General features: G+C 42.7%; 1 protein-coding gene and 2 long non-coding RNA genes across 4 annotated transcripts; 1 reads left to right on the top strand and 2 right to left on the bottom strand.

The window, feature by feature from the left end:
• Positions 1 to 2,827: 2,827 nt before the first annotated feature.
• LOC124481593 lies at positions 2,828 to 10,208 on the bottom strand. 2 transcript variants are annotated; one of them, XR_006957670.1, is made up of 3 exons: positions 5,756 to 9,642; positions 5,475 to 5,531; positions 2,828 to 4,067 (listed from the first exon to the last, which is right to left on the bottom strand). It is a non-coding gene; the product is annotated as an uncharacterized LOC124481593 (long non-coding RNA). The 2 variants fall into 2 exon arrangements; XR_006957671.1 differs by lacking the exon at positions 5,475 to 5,531 and having other exon boundaries at positions 5,756 to 10,208.
• Positions 10,209 to 10,718: 510 nt separating this feature from the next.
• On the bottom strand, positions 10,719 to 14,362 carry LOC124481594. The gene is made up of 2 exons (XM_047041670.1): positions 13,925 to 14,362; positions 10,719 to 12,367 (listed from the first exon to the last, which is right to left on the bottom strand). Exon 2 carries the CDS (start codon positions 12,338 to 12,340, stop codon positions 10,979 to 10,981), a length of 1,362 nt encoding a protein of 453 aa, XP_046897626.1. The 5' UTR covers positions 12,341 to 12,367; positions 13,925 to 14,362; the 3' UTR covers positions 10,719 to 10,978.
• A 7,783-nt stretch (positions 14,363 to 22,145) lies between these two features.
• On the top strand, positions 22,146 to 24,016 carry LOC124482316. The gene is made up of 2 exons (XR_006957732.1): positions 22,146 to 22,329; positions 23,595 to 24,016. It is a non-coding gene; the product is annotated as an uncharacterized LOC124482316 (long non-coding RNA).
• Positions 24,017 to 27,497: the final 3,481 nt, after the last annotated feature.

A 27,497-nucleotide genomic window follows, 5' to 3' on the forward strand; every position in this document is an offset into this window, starting at 1 on the left:
GAAAACGTAACGTAAGCATTAGAGTAGGTTTAGCACGAACATACAGGACATATTATGTCCCGTATTGACTCATTACGGGATGGTAAATTGTATTGTCCAATACGGGACGGTAAATTGTATTGTTCATTACGGGACGGTCCCGTATTATACGGGACGGTCCCGTATTATACGGGACGGGTGGCAACCCGGAGAAGATTTTTGAAAACAATGGCTGCCTGAAATCACCTTGATAAAGGATGATTTGCCTAAAGTAATGATATATTTATTCACATCGTAAAAAAAAAACGTAATTCTCTAATGAACAGAGCAGGGCTATTGTGACACATAGGCGTACGTGCTTGTAAAATGAGTAATTTACAACTTGTAATATGAAATTGTCTTTCTCTATAAAACGTTGGCATGATGTGAAGTTTTATGACGGCATATTAGTATAGGGCCTAATTGTATAAATCTCTCGACATAAAAATAAATAAAAAAGAATAAATAAATCTCTCGTCATTACACACATTCTCTCGCGCACGGCAAAGCCTATTAAAGCGGGAACCGTGTGAATTTTATTTCTCACAGGCTATTTGGATGATACGGCAGGAAAGGACTTTTAGGCTTATAAGGTAAGTTCGTTTTTTCAAAACTCATTATTGCCAAAAACCTGTTTAACCTATATGTGTTTCGTTAACTATTCAAGTACAGTGTGTACTTCACATACAAATAATTAAAATATTTTTCGAGGGCCTTATAGTTCGGTAACGCCAAACGATAATTCTTTCTTTTACAAACTAGCTTAAATAGCCTCCCAGTTACGCCGACATACGTTGGACTTAAACTAATTATCAAATTCGATTTACTCACTCATAACTCTTTCTACAAAAGTTGATGGTCAAAAATGAGATACAAAACTGGGTTTTTTATTAGAAACTGAGGTAAAACATTAGCTATTATGTGCGACAGGGTGCGCGCGAGACTGACCGTTACAACTAGGCTACAGCTTACAACTCCGACCTTAAATGATAAAACGGCTTGCCATACTATAGTGTTTGACACCTATCAAGTACCCCCCAACACCTTACTCTGGTTAAACTTCAAATGTTTTATTGCTAAAGATTCCAATAGCTCACTCCTACTGTCCCTTGATTTCTTTAAGTGCCCGTTTTTAACCAGGTGTCCATTTTGATGGTAGTAAGCGAAAAAATTAATGATCACTTAACGCCTAATATGAACAGAGCGGGGCTATTGTGACACATACGTGCTTGTAAAACGAGTAACTTACAACTTGTAATGTGAAATTGTATTTCTCAATAAAACTTTGCCATGATGTGAAGTTTTATGACGGCATATTAGTATAGGGCCTAATCATAAAAATCTCTCGCCATTACACACATTCTCTCGCGCACGGCAAAGCCTATTAAAGCGGGAACCATGGGAATTTTATTTCCCACAGGCTATTTGAATGATCCGGCAGGAAAGGGCTATTAGGTTAATAAGGTATGTTCGTTTTTCAAAACTAATTCTTGACAAAACCTGTTTAACCGATATGTGTTTTGTAAACTATTGAAGTACAGTGTGTACTTCACATACAAATAATTACAAATATTCTTCGAGGGCCTTATAGTTCGGTAACGCCAGTTAGAAGATAATTCTTTTTTTTACAAACTAGCTTAAATAGCCTCTCAATTACGCCAACATACGTTGGACTTAAAATAATTGTCAAATTCGATGTATTCACTCATAACCTTTTCTTCAAAAGTTAAGGGTCAGAAAAATTAGATATAAAACGGGGGTTCTATTAGAAACTGAGGTAAAACATTAGCTATTATGTGCACCAGGGGGCGCGCGAGACTGGCTGTTAGTACAACTACAGCTTACAGCTCCGACTTTATGTGTATGTTATGTGTTACATGTATATATATATGACGTGTGATTCATGTAGGCCTACATATATACATGAGTCACATGTCAAGTCATTCTTTTTCTATTGTAATTACAGAATGGCACTGACAGCGACCCTCTTTGGCACCAAACCCAGCCCGTACTACAGGCCCCCTGAGCTCCGGATCAAGGTCCTGTTAGTCAAGGATCAGGCACGAGTAATAACATGGGAGTTCAAGGAGAGTAATGCAGTGGCCAAAACCACCAAAATAAATAAAATTGTGGCCATCACAGACGGGGAGACGGTGACTAAAGTCACCATGTTTGAGGAGTTCTCCTCCAAGATCGTGGAGGGGAAAAGCTATTTAATGAGGGGGTACTCCTTGCGGGGAGACTACGTTCTCCCTACTACGTTCTCATCACCAGGGACACAACATTTTTCAGGACCTCGCCTGTTATAAGTAAGGACGGACTTATGGAGCAGGCGAGAGCCCTCCTCTGTCCCCTGTCCTTACAGAGAAACCTGTGGGAGGTGAAGGACAGCAAGGGCCTCCTCACAGTTGAGGGGGAAATCGTGCAAGTATGCTGATTCTGTTCCTAAGAGTAATACACTAAATTTACATTCCCAGTACTTTGTCTGTGTACTTAGCTTATCCTGTTGTAATTCAGAGATATTAAGTTTTTAGGTAGACAAAGTCATACAGTAAGAATCTGAAACAACGGATCTTCTGTAGTTTTTTTGTTTAACCAGACCGATTTTATAAATGTTTTTTACTTAAATGTCACAGTGAAATGTTTAGGTCTAATTAGATCAGTAAGTGATTGTTGTTGTTGCTTGTTGGCAGCTTTCAGCGGTGAAAAAAGTCAGCAGTGGGAGAGAGGAGGTGCCACTCAGAGAGGTGAAGCTACGGCAGGTGAGACATTAATTGTGAGGATGAGACAGGGACTACCCCTTCAGTTAAAAAATTCAAAATTGCCTGTTTCATCATCCTTGTAATAGAGAGTTGTCATACAAAGTTGTCAGTACTTTCAAACAGTTCCATGGTGCCAAGCATTTAAACAGTTTCCTGCCAAACACAATAGAAATGGCTTTTTAAAAAGCATTTTCTGCATTATAATGTGTATTGCTCACTATATCCATGTAATATATCACAGCATTGCTTAGTGGGAATAGCTGAAACTTTAGCAGTTAAATTACATGTTGCAGGTTTGTTGGATTGCTAAAAATCTGAATACGTTTACAGTGATATCTTTAGGTCAACAAATATCAGTGAAGGCAAGGAACTGCTCAATATCAGAATTTCACTGTTGAATTATAAAAGTGTTGTAGCAGAAAGTAAAGACACGGTTACACATACTGAATTAAATTCATTATCATAATTGTCAAAACTCTTGCTCATTGTTGTCTTTTACAGGACCAAATGAATTAGACTCTTCTCAATCTTTTTTTCTTCAGATCTTCAAGTAGAACTCTTATGTAGTTCTAATGTATCATTCTGTGTTATCTCCAGGATAAATCTGATGTCACCATAAATCTTTGGCGCGATGCTGCGGTTGAGGAGCTGGTGCTTGGCAGCACCTACAACTTCTCGCACCTGACGAGTAGGGCTGCAGGAGGTGATTTGCTGCAGTCAACTGCCCACACCAACATAAAGGTAAATCACAATTCCTATTAACAAGGACATTGATATAAATAAATGTGGGTTAAATTCAATGCATTAAATGTAAAATAATCTATTTTAACAGAAGTATGTGTAGTTAAGACAGACCATCATTAAGGATAATGTGAAAAAAACTTAAATGTGTTGAATTAGGTATACAACATTAGGTATACAATCATAGGTGTCCTTGTTAGGCATTAATCTCCTGAGCAGATCATGACAGGGCATTGAGTATATTTCATTAAGCCATGTAAATGGTTGTGGTTTTCAACACTGAAATGTATCATGCAGATATAACGGGACAAGTGATATCATTGAAATGAAAAAAAAGAAAGAAAATAGTTTACTATTTGATCGCAAGATGTCATGAGACATAAGTAATATTTATTTTGGGAGATGGTGACCGTGACACAGGAGGCAGTCGGGGTGGAGGTCCTGGGTGTGGCAGAGGGCAGCACCGAAGGACAGCTGGAGGTCCTGCTGTCAAATGGAGCTCTCCTGGACATCCAGGAGAGTTTATGGGAGCCATTTGAGGCATGCCTAGAACAAGCCAGGCTGTATGTTAATGTTAAATGCACAGGGAGACGAATTACAGACATTGTGGCGGTTGAAACATTTGATTAGAATGTAACATTGTTTGTTATTACATACAAAAAAAATACCCCAAAAAAATTTCATTGTTCCACACGTTATAATAACTTTTGTTGAATGTTCTGTTTTAAAACGTAAAATAATAATAGAAATAATAAAATAATTAATATAATAAAATCATATTAATTTCAGAATTTGATTCAGTTGTAGTGTTTTAGCACACTCATATGTAACAAGTATGGCCAGAAAGACTCCCAAGAAAGAAAGAAAAACTGAGTTTTAAAGATTTATGGTACAGTGAGACAAAAGAATGATTGGAGGAAAATCCGAGACCAGCGGGTGATAACAGCACGATCAAGACCATTCTTCAGGTGAGCCTGGACGCATGAAAATTGGCGGACTGACAATAATGTTTGTCATTTGGATATGAAAAGGATTGGGACTTGCAGGGGTGTATATGCAGGAATCTGCAGGCGAGTAGACGATTGAGGAATGCTAGTTAACCGAGTTCCAGGTTGAGACGTGGCTGAACCAGGGAGAGGCTTTGACATCAGGGAGGGTTAATGCAGAAGGAGGGCAGGTCAGAAGAAAGATCCACATCCAGTCCTCGATGGCCGCTCTCCTGCAAGTTATGTTTAGATGTTTCCCTGCTTCAACGAACCTGATTCATATCGGTGCATCATTAGCAGGCTTGTTCATAACAATCTTTCAAATAGATCCATTTCATCTGAATCAGGTGCGTTGAAGCAGGTGTAGCGGACTTTAACCGGTCTGCTATATTAATAACAATTGTAGTGTATTTTTGTGGTCGGCTGAATGGTGATGTAGAACAGTGGTTCTCAACCCTGGTCCTCAAGTAGCCTACCCCCTGTCCTACACGTTTTAGATGTTTCCCTGTTCCAACACACCTATTTCAAATGAATGGTCGTTAACAGGCTTTTGCATAACTAGATAACGACCCATTCATTTGAATCAGGTGTGTTGGAGCAGGGAAACATCTAAAACGTGCAGGACAGGGGGTAATTGAGGACCAGGGTTGAGAACCACTGATGTAGACGATGATGAGTCGTGGACTTGCGCTGTCATCGAGTTTAATTCTGTAACACAGTGGAGCGATCACACACAGTAGAGCGATCACACACACAGTACAGGGGCAGAACAACAGTCATTCCCTGTAACAGACTTCCACACGAGGGCTTAACAAATAGCTGTGTGTAGGCGATTACAAGTTACCCACCGTTAGCCCATTACAGCCTACTAGTGACAACACTTGAACGTATAGTGTAATAATTTACAGAAAGGGCAATGATAAAGTACATGACAGGTTAGGTAATTTAAAACACAGACAAAACATACCTGTAACACACTGTGGAGCGATCACACACACAGTACAGGGGCAGAACAACAGTCATCCTACAGAATGGTATTAGCCAGTTAGCCTCTACTTGACGACTAAACAACCATTCACAAATTGCATATTTTATTACATTAATTTGTATATTTAACACGGTACAAATCATCGGAAGTAATACAAAAGGCAATCTTAGGTCACAAAAGAAATACACAATATTGAAAACTTAGCAAAATAGACAATGTTGATTAATTTCATTCACGGAGAATGAAGGAACGCAGCTTACCCTGTAACAGACTTCCACACGAGGGACAGTCTGAAAGTGCGCAACCTCAATTATTGCCCCACCGGGAACAATACTGAACCCAGTAATGGAACCAAAAAGAAATATTAAATACTGCAAAGATTTTGGAGAAAGTTCACTAAAGGTACTTAGTTTCATTTTTACCTTGTTACACAGGGAAGAATCTAAAACCTGCAGGGCAGCGGCCCTTGAGGACCGACTTTGGACATCCCTAAATAGTCAAACCCCAAATCCTTACAATCAAACTCAATACAGAAACTGGGTTATACGCAGGATCAAGAATAGCAAAGAAACAGAGCAGGTGCAGAAATCCAGAGATCCAAGAGAGATAGAAAACCAGGCCCAAAAGACTTAATGTGCTGAGGTTCAGGTTGCAGACAACCTGGTAGAGAAAAATGGGGCTAGCAGACCTGCTTATAAAGGAAGGAAAACAGGTGAGTGCAGTTGACTAGATTGCAGAGAAGAGAGAGGGGGAGAGAAAGGGTCTGAAATGAACCAACAAAGGCAGGGAGCAGAGCCAGAGAGACGGTGACGCACATACAAATATGTGTATTTATATATATATGCATATATGTGTAGCCTATACACAGTACCAGTCAAAAATATTGACTATATCTAGTAGTGCAAGGTTCAGTTCTTGCAATACTAGTGACAAGCAGAGGGAAAAGTGCTTTAAGACACCCTGGACAGAATCAACCTTGATTTATCATTTCAATAAAGATATGTTTCAGTACTTTAAATGTTGTATGATACACATATTTACATGTAGGCCTACATGTTCATTAATAGTTTTATTTATGTTGCGCCAAATCACAACAAATGTCAACTCAGAGTACTTCAGAGATACCATTCAGGCCATGTAAAGTCCAAGTCATTACAATCCACTGATAATCAAATCCAATCAAATTCATTAAATTCCAAATTAGTCCATTTCATATGTAGCCAGTTAAAAAAGTGACTATGATAAGGAAATTGCTGTGAAATTTCTTTCCAATCCAATCTCCCCTTCTGAGCGTGCAGAGATAGCTGTGAAAAGAAAAAAACTCCCTTTTAACAGGAAGAAACCTCCATCAGAACCAGAACCAGGATGAACCAGAACCATCCTTCTCGACGGTCCTCAATGCATAGACGTATGTCTATGAATCAATGTATGTAGATTTTCCAAGTGACCTTCAACGTCTGTTCTGAGTCAGCGTCCGCGAGCGACGCACATTCTTCTTCTTGAATGTCTGCTCAGGTAGGTTAAATAGCTCTTGTTGGGGTCTCGAAAGTGGTTCTTAGTGAAGCAAGAATTAACAGGCTTGGAGTCAGAAGATTGATTGCAAAGGTCTTGTCTTTATTGTTGCCAGGCAGATTGGAAATCATGCGCAGAACTTCTCTAGCCAGGGAAGTCTCTCATACGCCGAGCCTCCCTAGCCAGGGAGGTCCGACATGCATTCAATAGACAAGAACTTTTATACAGTCTTTCTACGTCACACAAATATGTTTGGCAACTATCAGACAATCACACAGTTTGTTCAAGATAAACAGATGTCCTCCCTCACTTGGCTGTCCTTAGACAACCCGTGGTCATTCTTGCACAACCCGTGGTCTCACTCGAGCAACATTTCCCTATCAGGTCATCCCGACCTGACTTCTTCTCTGAAAAGAACATTCTAACGGGAGGGGGAGAGTGACTCTCCCAGCTCACTCTTCTCCTCATTATCGAGCATGGGACCCAAACAGCCTCCTCTCTCACCTAATTCCTTACATGGGGATAAACATGGGATAAACAAGTCTCCTTTCCTGGCCTAGTTCCCTACGTGGGCTATTTCCTCTCCTCATCTAACCCCTGTCCTAGTTGACTCCTTTCTTGAGGTCACCTTACACCAAAAATCCTCCACACTCCCCCCTTTGTGGGCATTTTGCCCACACTACTCCTCCCATAATCTATTTTTCTGTGTAGCCTGTAAAACATTTAAACATTGAAAAAAACAAAACTCCTCAGACCCAATTTTCCTTAATTCTTTTGAGTAATAGGCGAGTATATGGTAGAATAGTAAGCTAGTGTTTGCCTGTAATGAAACTGTCCAAATTCATGTTGTGTAAACAAGGTCCCCAGTCTGAGGGAAGCCTTGGCTCAGTCTACTCATATGGTTGTAAGCCTGCAATATGTGTGAGTATATAACCTTCCTTTGGCTAGGTAAATACCCCCAGACCCTCAAATACAGTTTCACAAAAACACGATGGTATATGATCAAACATCAAGTCCACACATAAAGTTTACAACAACATATGCAGTACTCAAATATCTGTTCAGAATTGCCTTTGCTCCTCTGTATCATCAGATCCTGGAGTAAAACTCCCCCCGGCTTTTTAGGCCTCGCTCTTTTAATGGGGGGAGAAACCATGGATGATTCAACAGAAATGGGTTTGGGAGGGCAGTCCTCCACAAACCTACACTGATTAATGCACAAATCACTGAGTTACATATACACCACTCAATTAATAAAACAAAAATTAAACTCATAAAACAAACAAAATTATGTGCTTGGTATACTCATTGAGCGATGTTCCACGGCCTCGAAGCGGCTCGATTGATTTGGCATCGCCCGGTGTGGCCTGGTTTGGGACATCATTCAGCCACTTTGTCCCTCCGCCACCTGGACAGGGTACAAGTCCGGGGCAGAAGGCTTGCTCTTAAACAGAGAAAAAGCATGTGAGTCATCCAACTCCTTCATCTTAGCTACAATGGGGCAGGCATAGTGGGTTTTGACACGAGACCGGAAGATGGGTATGCAACAGCAGAGAATCAATACAATGGCCAATAAGGTCAGCAGCACTGCAATCCCTATTCTTACCCAGCTAAACCCCCAATCTCCCAAGCTCTCCCTCATCAGTTCAAACCATTCAGTCTTGTGTCCTGCATTATCCTTCACCTCCTGTCTCAGTGCTTTTAAGTCAGTCATAGCTTGTGCGAATCTTCCTGTAGGGGCAGTGTTGTTTGGTATGAATGTGCAACATACCTGACCAATCAGAGTGCACACCCCCCCACGCTCCGCCAGCAGCCAGTCCAATACCTGTCGGTTCTGCCAGGTCATTGCTGATGTTGACGACAGCTGCTGGCCCAGGGCGGTGAGAGCCTCGTCTGTATAGTTAATGAAACGCTGCTGATTATAGTACAGGTAATTAATCCATTCAGTGTTCTTATTTACCGTTATCCAGGGTAAGATGGACTCAAACCCTGACGCCACCTCATTTCTTGCTTTAAAGTCGTTGGGCACCCCCCTTGGCTGACCTATGGCATCAATCGTTACATCAGACTTGAAAGCCCGCCTCTTGCGAGGAGCCTCCTCGAGGTTTTCTGTGGTTTGGTTTAGCTTGAAGTGGATTACCTGGGTGACGGCATGTGCCCTTCATATTGCATGAACTCTGCTTTGCTCCCCCCTTGTCCTAAAACATCTCGTGTCAGCCCACTTACCTCTCCCTCACCGAGCAGTTTGCTCGGGAAGGGGATTCTGCAGTGTGGGTGTGGGGTCTATGGGGTCTGCCAGGATCGTCCCCTGCTCGCTCAGCTGCACGTCTTTTAGCAGCTGCACAGTGGGGCTATTGGAGGTCGATGGTCTCTGGTGCTGGCCCTCTTTGGTGAACCTTCCCTGGCTCGACCCCTGGATCTGGATCTGGTTTTTCCCTCTCCTGGAATTAGATACAGTCCAGGAACAGGATACTTCTGTGTTCAGGGGAGAGTCCTATTGACTCCGTCATCATAATGGAGGTGAGTTTTATAGAAACCGGGACAGAGAGATGGATATACAGTCATAACAGCTTCAAGCTTAGGATGTTTAGTTTAGTCATAGCTTTTGTGAAACTCCATCAGAAACAATGTGGATGTAGGCATACATCACCAAACCCTATTTTCCTCTGCTACTCGCCAGTTGTTCTCCATGCACGGGCAGTGGACTCTGGGAGGTGTTAACTCAGAGCCAACAAACATCGTTAATGTCATCAATAAACCCTGGTTCTATCAACCTAAACCACCTAGGCATTTGTCAACAATTACTCTAGTTTCACATTTCCAATGACAATATTGCTGTTGCATCCACCTCATGTGTCCCCGTTTCACTCACCCCCCTTCTTCCCAGTTGGAACGCAACCAGGAAGGGATTGTTGTCATTCGGCGGCTGAGTTTCATTTTCTGATCCCTCAACAGGGAGCAGTGGTTGAGTGACTGTTCGCCGTTGTCCAGGGTGGCTTGGTAACTTCGAGCCCTGGTTTTGGTCCTTGGTCTTAGGCACAACCTTGACTTCTGAGGCACGAGCAGGAAGCTCTCAATCCTCAGTCTCAGGCCCAGTTGGAGGCTGAGAGTTAACCAACGTCATTCGTGTGCTTTGCCTTTAGGAGAGCACTGTCCTGTACTGTATCAGGGAAATCAGAGTCAATAGTTGTTATAGGTGTGACCAAGTTTGATGTGGGATTTATAACGGTGCTTCCAGATGGACCACATGGTCGACCCTTCAAACTGTGTTGTGGTCATCGTTGCTCGTGACCCTGTGTTCAGGCAGTGTCTCTACACGGGGTGTTGACTTTTCCCCCGGTCGCCTTTACTGGAGACTCGACCACCAGGCTGGATACTAATTGGTTTCTCCGAGGCTCGTTCTCTCCTCCTTCTCCTCCCCTAGTTCCTACAAAACATCTTTAACAAAAACTTCACCATAGTCTAAGGTTAGACTATCAATATTATAAATGTTACTACTTAGGGTGTGCTTTACTTGTTTATCAACTAAATTATCAATTTAAAATTGCCTCTGTCTCTGAGACCATGGTCCAAATTTTTCCTATCCCCCTTCCCCCCATCGCATAGTTCATATCTATGCGATTCCTAAGGGATAGAAAAAAAATATGTTAGTCAGTGACAACCCAAATTCTTCATACTCCTTCACATATTTCATAATATTTTTACCTCTTCTTTAAATCTCCTAACCCCGTGCCTCTGTCAACCGAAATTTACCCTGTTCAACAAGATTCGCAATTATGTGGTGTGTGTAAATTATGATTGGATACATACAGGAAGATGGGTTTCTCGTAGTTCGGGAGGGCCAGAGCTGGTGCCTGTTGTAGACTCAGTTTGATATCCGTTAATGCTTTCTCCCCCCCCCTCAGTCCCTTTCAGTTTGGCCTGTAGAGAGGTGACTCCTGCTTCTTACGTCATCTCTCGAAGGGCCACGGCTACTGGGAAGCTAGGCCCAGCGCCAGCCCTTCTGGCTCGCTCCCCCACTGTCTGTTTTGACTGTAGGCAGCAGGGGGAGCGACGAGTACTGCTTGTAGGCCGGACCTGAGTTGGAGTTTGTTCAGCTTCCGCGCATCCTCTCGGTCACTCTGCAGCCTTTTGTTTTCATTGTTCCTTTCTTTTACCACGGCATGGGTGATGTGTTCGCAAAACTGGGCAAAAGGCATGGAATAGAGACCCACTACATCTGCCAACCGCCCCTGAACAGTCTCTGTCAGGCCTCGGACGACCCCTTGTCGAAACATTGCTTGTTGCAGGACCTCGTCTTCTGGATTTTTCCCTAGTTCAGCTCTCCATTTCCCCAAAGTTTTGTGAATAAATGCCATTGGTGGCTCAGATGACTCAATTGTCTCCCCAGTGAGCATCTCCAGCCTCACCCGATCCGGAAAGAGGGTTCTCAGGCTTTCCCAGACTTCTGTGCGGATTGCATTGAAAAGGTCTCCGTCCCCCGCATGAGTGTCTAGGATCTCGGCCAGATGCTGAGAATGCATGACGTCACTCAAACCTCCAGCTCCGAGGGTGCGCCCCAGGATCATTTTGATGTCTCCGATAGCTATGTTGTGGCCTAGTGTCTCTTGCTCGAATGCCTTAATCCACCTACTCGCTCCCTCATATGGATTGGGGAGCCGAGCAATTAAACCAGTCATGTCCATTGTTGTCCAGGGCACATAATTCAACTGAGTTCCCCTCACCAGGATGGGCGCTTGATGGTATGAAGGAGGCTCCTTGATACGGACTAGCCTTCCCTGACTCATTACAGGGCTTGGGAGGGGTTCAACAGGGTTCTGGGCCAAGATGGATGATGAATATCTTGGGTTCTCTGCCTCACCCGTATACACCGTCTTTCTGGGTGGGGCAGAGCCGCTCTCCTCTTTAGCGTATGGGGGAGGGGAGGCCCTCTCTAGAGTCTCATGATCGGTCTTGGCTGCGAGCAAGCAAGCCTTAGCCGTATCACAATAGTTCTGTCCTTGTTTTTCATACAGCTTCAGAAACTCAGCTTCCTCATTGCGTTTTTTAAGTTTTTTCTTGGCCGAACCAGAATGGCTGTGGTTGGCGATCAGGACCCTCATGTCGTCGCAGAGGCTTAGATCGAAAGTCCCGTGCTCTGGCCAGACTGTTGTCATCTTGGCAGTGCGCTTGGCCCATTTCCTGTTCATCTCGACGAGGCGTTCTCGGAGAAGAGGGAATTTGAGGCTGAGCACCTCCTGGGCGGTCACGCGCAGAGGAGCAGCTGGAACGGTCTGGTCAGGCGACAGGACAGCTCTGGCTCCTCCCTCTACCGGTCTTTCTGGCACACTCATGTTGCGTTTGGGATGGAACAGGCAGATCTAAACTTAAGAATATGAGTGTTACTGGCCAGTTTTTATACATATGCCATTTGCATACATTCATTCCTGTATCCATCTTTTCATTATGTAAATGTTAATGTACATGTAAATGTTAGTGTAAATGTAAATGAGTTGTTTGTTGAACGAGGCAAACACTCAGCCGACAGTAATGGAGACACACTCATTTATGGTTCTTTTTATTTTTTCAGACATGGCAACAGTTTATTTTTCTACTCCTCCCTGAGGAGAGTTTTTTCATACAACCGGGGTCCAAAAGCCCGGATCAGCGTCTGTAATGTTCAGAGAACAGCATGTAAGACACTTTCACCACACTTGATCTTGTCAGTAGTATTTTCCCATTGCCGTGATTTTTCCCAAATTGACCATTTTGTTGTTTTATCTCATAACTTTCTCTCGGTGATTGCATCAATTAATTAAATTATTGTTCTTATACTTTATTCTTTTCATCACTTGCCGTTTTTCGATATTCACACATTGCTTAGGGCAACGCCCTTGTTTTTTACCAACCTGCTCACCCCCTCCCTTACAACTCGCTTTCCTGAAGCGAGTCTGAAACGATTGCGCAACAGCCGTACTCTCTCTCACTTTTTTAGACTCGTTTCACTGATTTTAGAGGGTTTTACATGTCAATATCAAAAACAGTCAATAGATTTATCACTCCGTTTTTATCTGACTCCATTTCCATATGTTTTTTAGCATTTTAACAGAGATTTTTGTCTCTGGTTCTAATCGCTCCCTCAACAGCCTTTTTTACCACAGCTGTTTTAGGAACTCTCAGAACCTTTTAAGACTGTCATCTCACGGAATGCCACAAAAACATACATTTCTCCATACATTATATACATTATCTACGGATATCCGTCTAACCCAAGTTTTCTCAGCGCGTCTTAAGATGAATCTTTTCGGATAGCTAGTCCTGACTCACTTTCGACTGAAGTAATAGCTGCAGCTATACTTTGCTGTCACTTGTTGTTTAATAGTGCAACTTTTTAGCCAGGACGGATATTACAATAATAATTTGCTTGAGGTCTGTTGAAAAACGTTAGACACGCAGGCACCCCCCGAATCGCTGGCACCCTTGGCTAACCTGATCTTTTTCAACAGCCTTGTTTTAGATGTAACCATCTTACTCTGATTGCACACGCTTTAACCATTTGTTGGTTAAGTGGCGATTTTTTACCGGACCTTCCGAACTTTACCTTTTGCTAGGTTCAAAAAAGGCCCTTAAAGAAATGTCCCCAGTTTACTCGAATTTTGTTTTAAAGAGGCCCATAGTAGTTTTGTACCTAAGCTTTCAGGTTATTGAATAGAGGCCGCCGGAGACCCCCTTGCCTGAGCCTAATAGTACGACAGTAGAGAAGCTTTAGCAAGAAACATTTACATTCAATCATTTCTTTCATTCAGGGTAACATACATCCTGGCAATTAAAACATTTGCAACCAGTCCCCTTTCTCCAAAGCCTTTTTCACCTTCTTTTAGTTCAAGATTCGTATCTAAGCATTCATTAGGTACTTTACAGGTTTTTTCATTGCCTACCTTCTCAAATGTAGATGTAGCGAATCACGTCGGTAGTCACCAATTGTTGGGGTCTCGAAAGTGGTTCTTAGTGAAGCAAGAATTAACAGGCTTGGAGTCAGAAGATTGATTGCAAAGGTCTTGTCTTTATTGTTGCCAGGCAGATTGGAAATCACGCGCAGAACTTCTCTAGCCAGGGAAGTCTCTCATACGCCGAGCCTCCCTAGCCAGGGAGGTCCGACATGCATTCAATAGACAAGAACTTTTATACAGTCTTTCTACGTCACACAAATATGTTTGGCAACTATCAGACAATCACACAGTTTGTTCAAGATAAACAGATGTCCTCCCTCACTTGGCTGTCCTTAGACAACCCGTGGTCATTCTTGCACAACCCGTGGTCTCACTCGAGCAACATTTCCCTATCAGGTCATCCCGACCAGACTTCTTCTCTGAAAAGAACATTCTAACGGGAGGGGGAGAGTGACTCTCCCAGCTCACTCTTCTCCTCATTATCGAGCATGGGACCCAAACAGCCTCCTCTCTCACCTAATTCCTTACATGGGGATAAACATGGGATAAACAAGTCTCCTTTCCTGGCCTAGTTCCCTACGTGGGCTATTTCCTCTCCTCATCTAACCCCTGTCCTAGTTGACTCCTTTCTTGAGGTCACCTTACACCAGAAATCCTCCACACTCTCTAACTCGGTCTGTTGCCAATGCAAATTTTATGAGCTGTGGAACACTATTGCTGTTCAAATAAGTTACATAACTGTTTTTTGGCTTAAACCGTATAAAAATAAAGCAACAAACAGCAAAAATATATTGTTTGTGAGCCACGGTTACTTGACTGCTTTTGGCTAATAACGGTTAGCAACCATTAGCCTCAATGCTAACAGTCGCTTTATAAATTGTCTAAAACTGGTCCTAAGGCTGTGTCTAAGATGACTTACGAGGACTTAACATCTAAATGTATTCATGCTGGTCTCTGCTTAGTTAAAACAGTTGGTTCCAGCCTCTGTTCAGTTAGTTTAACCACGAATAATGTTTTGAGTGGTAAAAGCTGTTTCTATGCGTGTATTCATGGTTACGACTGACGTGACGTCACGTCGACGTGACCGCCGCCATTTTTGTCCAATTCGACAGTTCTCCTCAGTTTCGCTATGGCGGTACACACCTCACACTTGAACTGGGTCCTGTGAAATAACACAAACCACATCGTGTTCATGTCTCTGTAACTGAGACATTATAATACATCTATTTAAATTCTTGAATGTAAATGATCAGAGAGACAGAGACAGCTATTAATGAGTATTACTCTCCCTGTGTTCTGTGGTTCAGGTAGCTTCAGTCTTTACACTCAGATAACTAACACTTTGTGTCTTTTTTCAGACTGAGAGAAACCTGATTGCTGCATTGGCTGGTAAGTACAGACTTATTGTATAGTTAAACAGGCTGTAGATCACATCAGTAGACTGAGTTAATATATTCTGTATTTTAAGATCATTAAACTCTGATCAGATTTACTTTATTTGGGTTATATCAGAGTTTGTGAGTGAATTCCCTCCTGAACAGACATTTAATGATCGCAGAAATATTCTGTCCACACGTACTGAAGCTTTTAGAAACATCTTTACTTTGTTAGTATATTTGTAGCACTGTTGTATTCAGATTCTGTCACCTGGAAATACTGAATGGATGTGTGGACGGGTGATGATTATACTGTGTGCATTAATGCATGTTTTACAGACAGTTTTAGTCCAAACTTTCCATTCAGACTGAAATATTTCAAGTGTTTCCACTTAAAGTGAGTCTCCCATGTCAGCAGAAAGTGTTTCCTTATTTGTGGATGTCCCCATTTTACTGTCCTGTCCCTGTGGGCGGTGTCAGTGATTGACAGATAAAGCAGCCAATCGCAGCAGCTCAGCACATAATGTTCACTGCAGGGCAGCTGACAGAAGATGAAACTTTGTGCTGGTTCTAACTGTGTCTCATCAGTAATTTTCTCTGGAAAAAAACTGAAATGACAGCACAGCTGTGCTCTTTACATGTTCTGGATGCTGATGGAAAAACTGAGTGTGAAAAGCCCACAACAACAGCAGCTCCATGTCCCAGTGACACACAGTCTAAGCTGCAGTGTCATTACATGGTGTTTTATTGCCCCCCTGTTGGTGAACCTGCTGTGTCCTTAGCTGGAAGAATTTAACTGACAACCTTCTTTTCCTCCTTTCTTTAGACTACCTGACCTCTGATCCCTGCTCCTGCTCTGACTGGTGAGGACCAACATTTAGTTCCTTGATGGATGCGTTCCTGACACCTGCTCCGTTTCATATGAAGTAAAGCTTCCTGTCAGTGTGCAGCTGTGTAACATCTAGCAGACCTGTCCTTCTCAAACTGCATGAATGAAGTGAAACATTGATCATTAGTCAGAGAACACATTTAACAGCTGATGTGTTACTGCTCTGATTTCCATCTGATCTCTGATCCCCAAAGCTTTGGATAGTCTCTGAGAGCAGAACTGGAATAGTTTTCATGTTTCTGATCATGAACATATTCAGCCTCTCTGATCATCAACCAACAACATTTAACTACTTTAAGTCCACAAAAGTCTGGACCAAACCTCATCCTGTACAGACAAGAGCAGAACCAATCAGCTGTGAGATCAGATGATGTGTGTGTTCAGACTCTTCTGATCAGATACAAACAAACTGTTTCTCCTCTCAGACCCAGAGAGAACTCAGACGCAGAGAGAACCGGACCAGAACTCCTGCTTGGCTGGTGATCAGATTTCTTGTCACTGAGTTTCAGCCCATCACATCACTGAGTATAGGAGTGTTTCACATTTTAATCAGAGTTTTTGTGGTTTATCACAACTGCTGAGTTCACACATGAATATAAATGTAGTGAAAACAGACCTGTAAACATTGACTGAAGTCATGTTAGAGCCATGTGAGCTGAGCTGTTCTGCCTGTAAAGTGGATCAGAACAGGTCCCAGCAGCAGAGTCTGACAGTAGACAGCTGAAAGTTGAAAGCTGACAGTTTCAATGGAACATCACTGAAGGCAGAAATCAGTGTGTAATGTGAGCAGAACATGTTGTGCAGTGATCAGTTCTGTACTGTTCTGCTTCATGTTGAACAGGTCAGTGGGTTTTGAGATTATGTTAATCAAGTCCACATTTCATAGTACCAGCTGTTTTCACACACATCTGGAAACTACTGGCCTAAAAAGTGATTTATTTAACTTTTTCAATATTCTGTTTATTTGAAGCCATTAAATGTTGAACTGTTTACACATATTATGTAACAGAATGCTAGATTAGATTACTGCTATCAACAATGTCTAATTATTGTTTTCTCTGTGTCTTCCTGTTTAATGTGTCTCCTCTCATTGTCCCTATCATTATTGGACATTCTGTCTTTCCTGTCCCACCTACCCCCTTTATCTAATATTTGGACATTCTATCTTGTATCCATCTATCCCCCTCTATCTAATATTTGGACATTCTATCTTGTATCCATCTATCCCCCTCTATCTAATATTTGGACATTCTATCTTTTATCCATCTATCCCCTCTATCTAATATTTGGACATTCTATCTTGTATCCATCTACCCCCCTCCATGTAATATTTGGACATTCTATCTTGTATACATCTACCCCCCTCTATCTAATATTTGGACATTCTATCTTGTATCCCTCTGTCCCCCCTCTATCTAATATTTGGACATTCTATCTTGTATCCTTCTGTCCCCCCTCTATCTAATATTTGGATTTGCTTTGGCTTACCAGAATTTCTTTGGCTTACCAGAATTTCTTTGGCTCACCAGAATTGCTTTGGCTCACCAGAATTGCTTTGGCTCACCATATTTGCTTTGGCTCATCAGAATTGCTTTGGCTCACCAGAATTGCTTTGGCTCACCATATTTGCTTTGGCTCATCAGAATTGCTTTGGCTCACCAGATTTGCTTTGGCTCACCAGAATTGCTTTGGCTCACCGTTCTCAGAACCAGATTTGCTTTGGCTCAACGTTCTCGGAACCAGATTTGTTTTGGAAAACCAAGGTTGATTGGAACCTTTCCTTGCTGTTTCAGAAATCTGAGATCTCACCCAATTAATGTAGTTTATTCTTACTGAGTAAAACTCTAACTACCATATTTATTTATTTTTGTCTGCTGGTAAAAGTTCAAGACAAATTGTACTTCGTCTTGAGTTTGTATATTTCCTTGATAATAATTTTCTCTGTGGTGTGACCGAGTACTTAAAACATATTACTTATCTTCTGGATATTTACTGTTTTGTCCTATAAAACCTGTTATTGAGTTGTAAATACATGAAATAAAAATGTTCTTAAGATAACTGTGCATAAGGTATACATTTGCATAGTTCATATTTTCCACACATTTGACAACTAACCTTTTCTACTTTCATATTTTTTGTAATTGCATGTAAAATTACCAATTAAATAAATTAATTGTTGGATATTGATAAACTAAACACAGCTACATTTGAAATATCACAACAACCGGAGTGTGTTTGTGACATCAGTACAAATAAAGTACGTTTTGAGGTTTTAAAGCACAGCAACGATGCCAAGGAAGGGTCAACGTTCTCAGGCTCAGAAGCTCAGATGGCAGAAGGAGAAAGAATCTCAGCGTGAACAAGCAGAAGGTATCACAGTGTCACAGAATGTATCTTATGCTGAGGTTGTAAGGAGAGGACATCACAGTGATGGTATGTGTGTTGGACAGTCTTCTGATGAACAGCAGGTAAACAGCAGAGGTCAGAGTGCAGTGTCTGATGGGAACACTGTCATCGATGCTGTCCAGCATGATAAAGAACAACAGGTGAAAAAGAGTGTACCTCAGGTGTCTTATTCTGGCATGGTAAAGAAAGGACGTGATGCAGCTGGAACATCTCAACACCACCCACCTTCCCCAGCTTCGTCCTGCTCCTGGTCCAGCTCCCCGTGCCCACCAGAGGAGAGTGGAGGCCAACAAATGCTGGAGGTGTGGCCAGAACAGAACGGCAGAGACTGGCCACAGCCAGTATAAGGGGACTGTTTACTGCCCCTCTGCAGAGACTCTGTCCAGAGAGCAGTGGCTGGAGGAGCAAAAAAAGAAATAATTCTTTGGGCCTTTGTATATAGTTTTCATTGTTTAGATATAGTTAATGCTTAGATTTCCCGTGTGTATATCGTTTTCATTGTTTAGATATAGTTTATGCTTAGATTTCCATTGTGTATATAGTTTTCATTGTGTAAATATTGTAATTTAGCATATCATTTGCCTGTATATATATATATATATATATATATATATATATAGTTTAAATTAGTTGTTGTTGTTCATATTTCTATTTTTACAATTGTGGATAAATGTTTCTATTTATCAACTATTTGTTGGTCAGTCCGTCGTTATTTCCCAATCACTACTCTTTCTAACCAAAATACGGCAAGTCTGCAAGAAGTAAGAGCAGCAAAAAGTGACTAACTTTACGCTCGCTTGCGCACATTGTTTTAAAATATTTAATATATGGATCATGCAAGTGTTGATATGGTAAGTGCAGAAACCAAAAAGACAGAGCTTCAGATAAGAGCACACAAAGCTCAGAAGCCACACAGTTTGAGAAATAGATAGATGGATGGATAGAGAGATAGATCTAATTAAAACTAACTAAAAACAGTACTCCTGTGTGGAGTGAATACAAATAAAGGCAAATAGTGTACAATAGATAACCCTGTAAAATATAAATAATGCACTAGTGGATACAAATGGTTTTCAAATTACACTAAATTAGCAACGTATCTCCATCTATCTTATATTGTTACATTTTGATAACATACACACTTGGAGACTCAAGTGTGTGTGTTTATTAGAAATAGTCAAAGGTGCCGTAGGTGGGACGCGAACCGCGGACCTTCGGTTCCATTCTACGTCTTCCCCAAACACTGTAAAATTCGTAATTTCGGGTGTTTTTTCGAATTGTCTTAAAACGTAACGGGTTAAACATGTTTAAACTATGAATGGGGACTTTCAACTTTCGCCTTTTCTCTCTTTTTCCTCTTCTTCTCCCTTTTTCCTCCTTTTTTCTTCCCCCTCCCTTCTCCCCCCCTCAAACAGACGATTGTTCCCCAGTTTTAGCGGAAATGGTAGAGCGCTCGCTTAGCATGCGAGAAGTAGCGGGATCGATGCCCGCATTCTCCAATGCTTTTCGGCTCGTTTGTTGTTCAGTGGCTCGGCTAGTTCAATAAGACAAGTTTATCCGGTTTGTCCGGTGTCGCAATCCTCTCTGACCAGTCAGTGGTCTGCAGTGTTATGGCGTGACCTTTTTGAAAATGACGCGTCGACCACTTCCTTTTACTAGACAGTATTTTGCAAACACCACGGGTTTACCCAAACCGAGGATCAAACCAGAGACCTTGACACCCTCGGCCTAACTCTCTCTCCCAACTGAGCTATAGGCGTTCCAAACCCAGTCAGTAGCATTCCAAAGCCTTGCCACAAACGAAATAAAGCGATGGAAAAGATCCCCTAAAAGGGGTGGTTGGCCCGTATGGGGATCGAACCAACGACCTTGGCGTTATTAGCACCACGCTCTGACCAACTGAGCTAACAGGCCAGAGACACACTGTCCAGCCGCGGACACTGTCTCCAGCCGCGGAAATGCAATGTCCTAGGCGCCACCTCGTGTCGGCGTGAAACGACCGGTCGTATTCGGCCCACGCTGTAAGTCGTTTTCCCTCACTCTAAATTCAAGGGGATGTCAAGAAAGCGATTAAACGGGAGCTACGAGTCTTGCAAGACTCCAACGTCCACTGCTGAGCAAGGGGGAATTAGCTCAAATGGTAGAGCGCTCGCTTAGCATGCGAGAAGTAACGGGATCGATGCCCGCATTCTCCTATGCTTTTCGTCTCGTTTGTTGTTCAGTGGCTCGGCTAGTTCAATAAGACAAGTTTATCCGGTTTGTCCGGTGTCGCAATCCTCTCTGACCAGTCAGTGGTCTGCAGTGTTATGGCGTGACCTTTTTGAAAATGACACGTCGACCACTTTCTTGAGTAGACGGTATTTTGCAAACACCACGGGTTTACCCAAACCGAGGATCAAACCAGAGACCTTGACACCCTCGGCCGAACTCTCTCTCCCAACTGAGCTATAGGCGTTCCAAACCCAGTCAGTAAGATTCCAAAGCCTTGCCACAAACGAAATAAAGCAATGGAAAAGATCCCCGAAAAGGGGTGGCTGGCCCGTATGGGGATCGAACCCACGACCTTGGCGTTATTAGCACCACGCTCTGACCAACTGAGCTAACGGGGCAGAGACACACTCGCCAGCCGCGGACACTGTCTCCAGCCCCGGAAATGCAATGTCCTAGGCGCCACCTCGTGTCGGCGTGAAACGACCGGTCGTATTCGGCCCACGCTGTAAGTCGTTTTTCCTCACTCTAAATTCAAGGGGATGTCAAGAAAGCGATTAAACGGGAGCTACGAGTCTTGCAAGACTCCAACGTCCACTGCTGAGCAAGGGGGAATTAGCGGCACCCGGAGCACATTCGACTGGCTATCGCGACCAATCAGCTACCTCGGTTCTAGGTTCGAGGGCCAATTGGATTCTCACTGTCCAATTGCGTCAGGCCGATTGCATCAATCGGAGCACGTACATCTCCAATTACGTCACGCCTAGCTGAGCCATAGCAACGGCGTCCACGACCACAGAGACCCCTGCCGAAGTTGACCCCCGCCGAAGTTGTGAGATGAGTGACAGTAGTCGCGTCAGTTCATTTATTGCAGGATACGCTGTTTCTAGTTGTTTGCAGTACCGCGCACCGCAAAGGTAAATACACACATAGCTAATGTTTGGGTCTTTTTTGGGCCTATGTAGGGTGAGGTGGTACGTGCAGGGAGTAGCCCAGGACAGAGGTCAGCCAAGGCTGAGAAACAGCCTCAGTAAGGAAATAGTCTAAAGTTGAGACATTGTTGTTGTCCCATATTCAGTTATGGGACAAGAACTTCTTCGTGGTTCACTCACCCCTCCCGTTAGAATATTCTTACCATCAGGAAGCCAGGTCAGGATGACCTAACAGCGTGTTCCCCTTAGTTAGAACGACCCTGGTATCATAGGAACCCAACAAATAGAGCGGATACATCTGTTTATCTTGAACATGCATGTGTTGTCTGAATGGTCCCAAGATAATTGTGTGACGTAGGTAGGACTGTATAAAAGTACTTGTCTATTGATTACATGGCACGACTTCTCTGGCTAGAAAAGTTCCGCGTGTGTTCCCAAAGAGCCTATGCAATAAAGACGAAAGCATTTATAATCAACTTCCTCGACTCCTAAGCCTGTTATTTTTACAACATTAAGAACCACTTTTGAGCCTCCAACAATTGATGACGCCGACGTGATTCGCCACTTCTACTTTTGGATAAGGTGGGCACTGGAAAAAACCTGTGAAACCTTATGAATGCCTAGATACGAATCTTGAACTAGATAAAGTGAAAAGGCTATGGAGGAGAGGATTGGTTACAAATGCTTTTAATTGCTAGGATGTATGTTTCCCTGAATGAAAGGAAGATTGAATGTTAAATGTTCCTTGCTAAAAGGTTTTCTACTGTCGTACCCTGTAAACTCGGGCAAGGATTTATCCGGCGATCTCTATTATAACTCGATGTTTAGGTACAAAGATGCTATGGGCCTCTTTAAACAATATTCGAGTAAATTGAGGGCATACCTTTTTAGGACTTTTTTGAATCTAGCAAAGGGTAAAAATCAAAAAAGTCTGGACAAATCGTCAATTGACCAACAAATGGTTATCAATACGTGTGTGATGACTGTAATTGCGTTACGCTTCAAAACAAGGCTGTTGGGAAAATCATGTTAGCCAAAGGTGTTAACATTGTGGCAGAGCATCGGCGTGACTAACGTTTTCAACAGACCTCAAACAAATTATTATTGTAATATTCGTCCTGTCTAAAGTTACACTATTAACAGCAAGTGACAAGCAGAGAGTAGCTGCAGCTATTTCTTTAGTCGAAAGTGAGTTAGGACTAGCTATCCGTATGATTCATCTTAAGACGTGCTGAAAAAACTTAGTAGATGGATATCCGTAGATAATGTATATAATGTATAAGAAGTTTTTATGACGTAGAGAGATGAAAGTCTTGCGAAGTTCCGAAAGTTCCTAAGGCAGCTGTGATCAAAAAAGATGTTGAAGGAGCAAGAGGAAGCAAAGACTGAAATGTCTGTTAAAAAATGCTAAAAACATGTGTGAAATGGAGACAGATAAAAAACGAAGAAATAAATCTATTGACTGTTTTGATATTAACACGTAAAACCCTGACAAAATCAGCAAAGTTGAGTCTGAAACATGGGCGATTACGGCTGTTGCGCAATTGTTCCAGGCTCACTTCAGAAAAGTGAGTTGTAGGGGAGGGGGTGAGCAAGGTTTTTCAAAATAAAGGCGTCGCCCTGAGCAATGTGTGAATATCGTAAATCAGCAATAGAAGAAAAAAATGAATATATAGGAGAATATGAAAACAATAATTTGACTAATTGATGAAATTACCGAATGTAAATTTATGGAATTAATTAGTAAAAATGTTCAAATCGAGAAATAATTAAAGTAATTAAAAAATACAATAAGCGAGATCAAATGTGGTAAAAGTGTCTTACATGCTGTTCTCTGAACATTACAGACGCTGATCCGGGCATTTGGACCCCTGTTGTTTGAAAAAACTCATAAGGAGGAGTAGAAATAAAAACTGCTGACATGAATAAAGATGAAAGGAAGCCAGTGAACTGACTTAAGTTATTTGAAAAGAACAAGCAAGTGCTGGACCTGGTAGAATTGTGGACTGTGAATGTGCGTGTGCGGTTGAGAATATGTGGGCACACTGATTTTCAGTCTGGTTAAGAAAAAACGGCCTAATTACCCGTATCAAATTAACAGACAAGCCTAAACTGAAAACATGGCTGATCACGCACAAGAAATGGTAAAGAACGATAAATGTATGGAATTGAGAAGATAAATATGGAAAGGTTTAACATTGATGTTAACAAGGTCATAATCCTGAAGAGTTTTAATGTTTGTATATAAAGGATAGGAGTAAAGTTGTGACATATGAAGCATTGTGTCTGTGCTGCTTTGCGGCTCGCTCGGCCCCCACCTTTTCTCATTTGGGACGAAGGTGTCCTGAGGATGAGAGGGAAACTGAAGGAAACTGTAGAAACTGACCAGAAAGGTTTCAAGGGGTTGAAATGTTAAAAGTAACTGTAAGCTAAAAAATCTGAAAGTAAACTTGAAGGAATGCATATATAAGTTGTCTCACATTCTATTCTCTCTGAACATTACAGACGGAGAGGCGAAAATCTGGCACAGGCACAACAAAGGGTTTACACAAGCCCTTTCTCAAAGTGTTTATATAGGAAGTAATAAAAATAGAACTGTGTTTCTGTTGCGTGTGCAGAGTGGTTTTCCCGTTCAACAAAGCCACTGCCACATAAATGCTGTGCACAAACACATACATACTATACAGGGGTATAGTCTTGAGAGTTTCTCCAAACTGATTCATATCTCATTATAGTTGGTGATAGAGAGGACAAGGGTTGTTTTGACTTGTTGAATGATATACCTGTAGAGCTTAGATCACCGAGCAGCTGTGCCTAACAACTACCACCCATGGCAGAGAGAGCAATGATGCAGGAGGGAAGAGCAACCCCTGACCAGACTCTCTCTACAGCGCCCCATGTGTTCCAGATGAGTACTAGCGCTGCCCCACCCAGAAGGACTTTGGTTGAGAGGGGGGCAGAGGCAATGCCAATTCCAACAGGGGCAGGTAATGAAATTCTGGAAACTGTTTTGACCCACGAACAACTTTTAGCAACATACTTCTACGTAAGATGTCTGCTGGATGAAGCCGAGCAGCGTGCCAAGGCTGGCAGGATCCCAAGACCACATGATGACGTCACTGATGTCCAAGCTGAGTTCCAGTCTGCAGCAGTGCCTTCAGATACAGGGAGTGGGAAGTACATCAATTGACTCTCTTAACAGGCGTCCTATGTCCACTGGAGAGACCCTCCAGGAGCAGCCCAACAAGCTCCCAGATGGGGGTGTCGACGCAAGGGTGTATCTACTGACTGAAAAAGGACTGAAGGACCTCGTAAGAGACGTTGGAAAAGGAGCTCGCAAAAAATGGGAGAAAGAAAGACCATCCCCGACCATCCCTCTGCCTACTGCCTCATGCGATCCAACAACTGGCCAGGCAGATCGTCCGCCCCCTTATGAATGGGGGAATGGAGGTCAAAGGGCAATGACAGAGGCCATGCTGTCCCGAGGAAACCCCACCCTGCAACAAGGTAAAAAAGAACGGTTTTGCTGGGGATGTGGAGGAAAAGGACATTTTAAGCAGTCCTGCCCCGGCCGAGGACAGAATGACACCCCAGTTAGAGTTCCAGTGACGGAGGGCTGTGGGCAGCCACCTAGAGCAAGTTACGTGTGGGCACAGCCACTAGCTGAGTCAATGCCGCCGCCATGCTGCCAAAGGGCTCTAACACATCTGAGACGGCACACCATACATGATTATGTAACACCAGGTAGAAATCCACACAACACACACAGGTTTTGTTGAATGATGGGGAAATGCTTGCATAGCAATAGAAAACATCTTTGATTGGTTATGCTCTAAATAAGTGAAATGCTTGCATCCACCACTGTAAATTCAGCTAAACACAATTTTTTCCTGCTGCATGGGCCTAACCCATGGTTGTGAAGTTAAGAACCAATTTGAAACTTAGCCATTGGAAAGACTGAACTAACCCTGTCGGTAGACAATTTTTGTTTCAGGAACCCAGTGGTTTGAGTGATTTGCTGTGGTGGACAGGACTAAAACAGGTACAGTTATTAAAGTTTGATTAAATATCCCAGAACTCTGCTTGAAAGCAGGAAATATAAAGAGGAGGTAAAAATTTTATATAACTTGGGAAGGAATATGAAGAATTTGGGTTGTCACTGACTAACATATTTTTTCTATCCCTTAGGAATCGCATAGATATGAACTATGCGATGGGGGGAAGGGGGGATAGGAAAAATTTGGACTATGGTCTCAGAGACAGAGGCAATTTTAAATTGATAACTTATTTGATAGACAAGCAAAGCACACCCTAAGTAGTAACATCTATAATTTTGATAGTCTAACCTTTAGACTATGGTGAAGCTTTTTTGTTGAAGATGTTTTTTAGGAAGTAGAGAAGGTGAAGGAGGAGAGAACGAGCCTTGGAGAAACCAAACAGTATCCAGCCTGGTGGTCGAGTCTCCAGTAAAGGCGACCGGGGGAAAAGTCAACACCCCCGTGTAGAGACACTGCCTGAACACAGGGTCACGAGCAACGATGACCACAACACAGTTTGAAGGGTCAACCATGTGGTCCATCTGGAAGCACCTTTATAAATCCCACATCAAACTTGGTCACACCTATAACAACTATTGACTCTGATTTCCCTGATACAGTACAGGACAGTGCTGTCCTAAAGGCAAAGCACACGAATGACGTTGGTTAACTCTCAGCCCTCCAACTGGGCCTGAGACTGAGGATTGAGAGCTTCCTGCTCGTGCCTCAGAAGTCAAGGTTGTGCTTAAGACCAAGGACCAAATCCAGGGCTCGAAGTTACCAAGCCACCCTGGACAACGGCGAACAGTCACTCAACCCCTGCTGAAACTAAAGTAATTGTTAACAAATGCCTAGGTGGTTTAGGTTGATAGAACCAGGGTTTATTGATGACATTAACGATGTTTGTTGGCTCTGAGTTAACACCTACCAGAGTCCACTGCCCGTGCATGGAGAACAACTGGCGAGTAGCAGAGGAAAATAGGGATTGGTGATGTATATACTACATCCACATTGTTTCTGATGGAGTTTCACAAAAGCTATGACTAAACTAAACACACTAAGTTTGAAGCTGTTATGGCTATATATACATCTGTATATATCTCTCTGTCCCGGTTTCTATAAAGCTCACCTCCATTATGATGACAGAGTCAATAAGACTCTCCCCTGACCACAGAAGTATCCTGTTCCTGGACTGTATCTAATTCCAGGAGAAGGTAAAACCAGATCCAGATCCAGGGGTCGAGCCAGGGAAGGTTCACCAAAGAGGGCCAGCACCAGAGACCATCGACCTCCAACAGCGCCACTACTCGTGCAGCCGCTAAAAGACGTGCAGCTGAGCGAGCAGGGGACGATCCTGGCAGACCCCATAGACCCCACACCCACACCGTAGAATCCCCTTCCCGAGCAAACTGCTCGGTGAGGGAGAGGTAAGTGGGCTGACATGAGATGTTTTAGGAGACGGGGGGAGCAAGGCAGAGTTCATTGCAATATGTATAGCACAAGCCGTCACCCAGGTGATTCACTTCAAACTAAACCAAACCACTGAGAAACTTGAGGAGACTCCTCGCAAGAGGCGGGCTTTCACATCTGATGTAACTATCGATGCCATAGGTCAGCCAAGGGGCGTGCCCAATGACTTTAAAGCTAGAAATGAGATGGCTTCAGGGTTTGAGTCCATCTTACCCTGGATAACGGTAAATAAGAACATTGAAT

Source organism: Hypomesus transpacificus, chromosome 19 (genome assembly GCF_021917145.1).
Source record: "Hypomesus transpacificus isolate Combined female chromosome 19, fHypTra1, whole genome shotgun sequence".
Taxonomy (NCBI): Eukaryota; Metazoa; Chordata; class Actinopteri; order Osmeriformes; family Osmeridae; genus Hypomesus; species Hypomesus transpacificus.

Excerpts from the sequence above, each read along its gene's own strand:
- LOC124481594 (XM_047041670.1), bottom strand. The coding sequence starts at position 12,340 with ATGAGTGTGCCAGAAAGACCGGTAGAGGGAGGAGCCAGAGCTGTCCTG.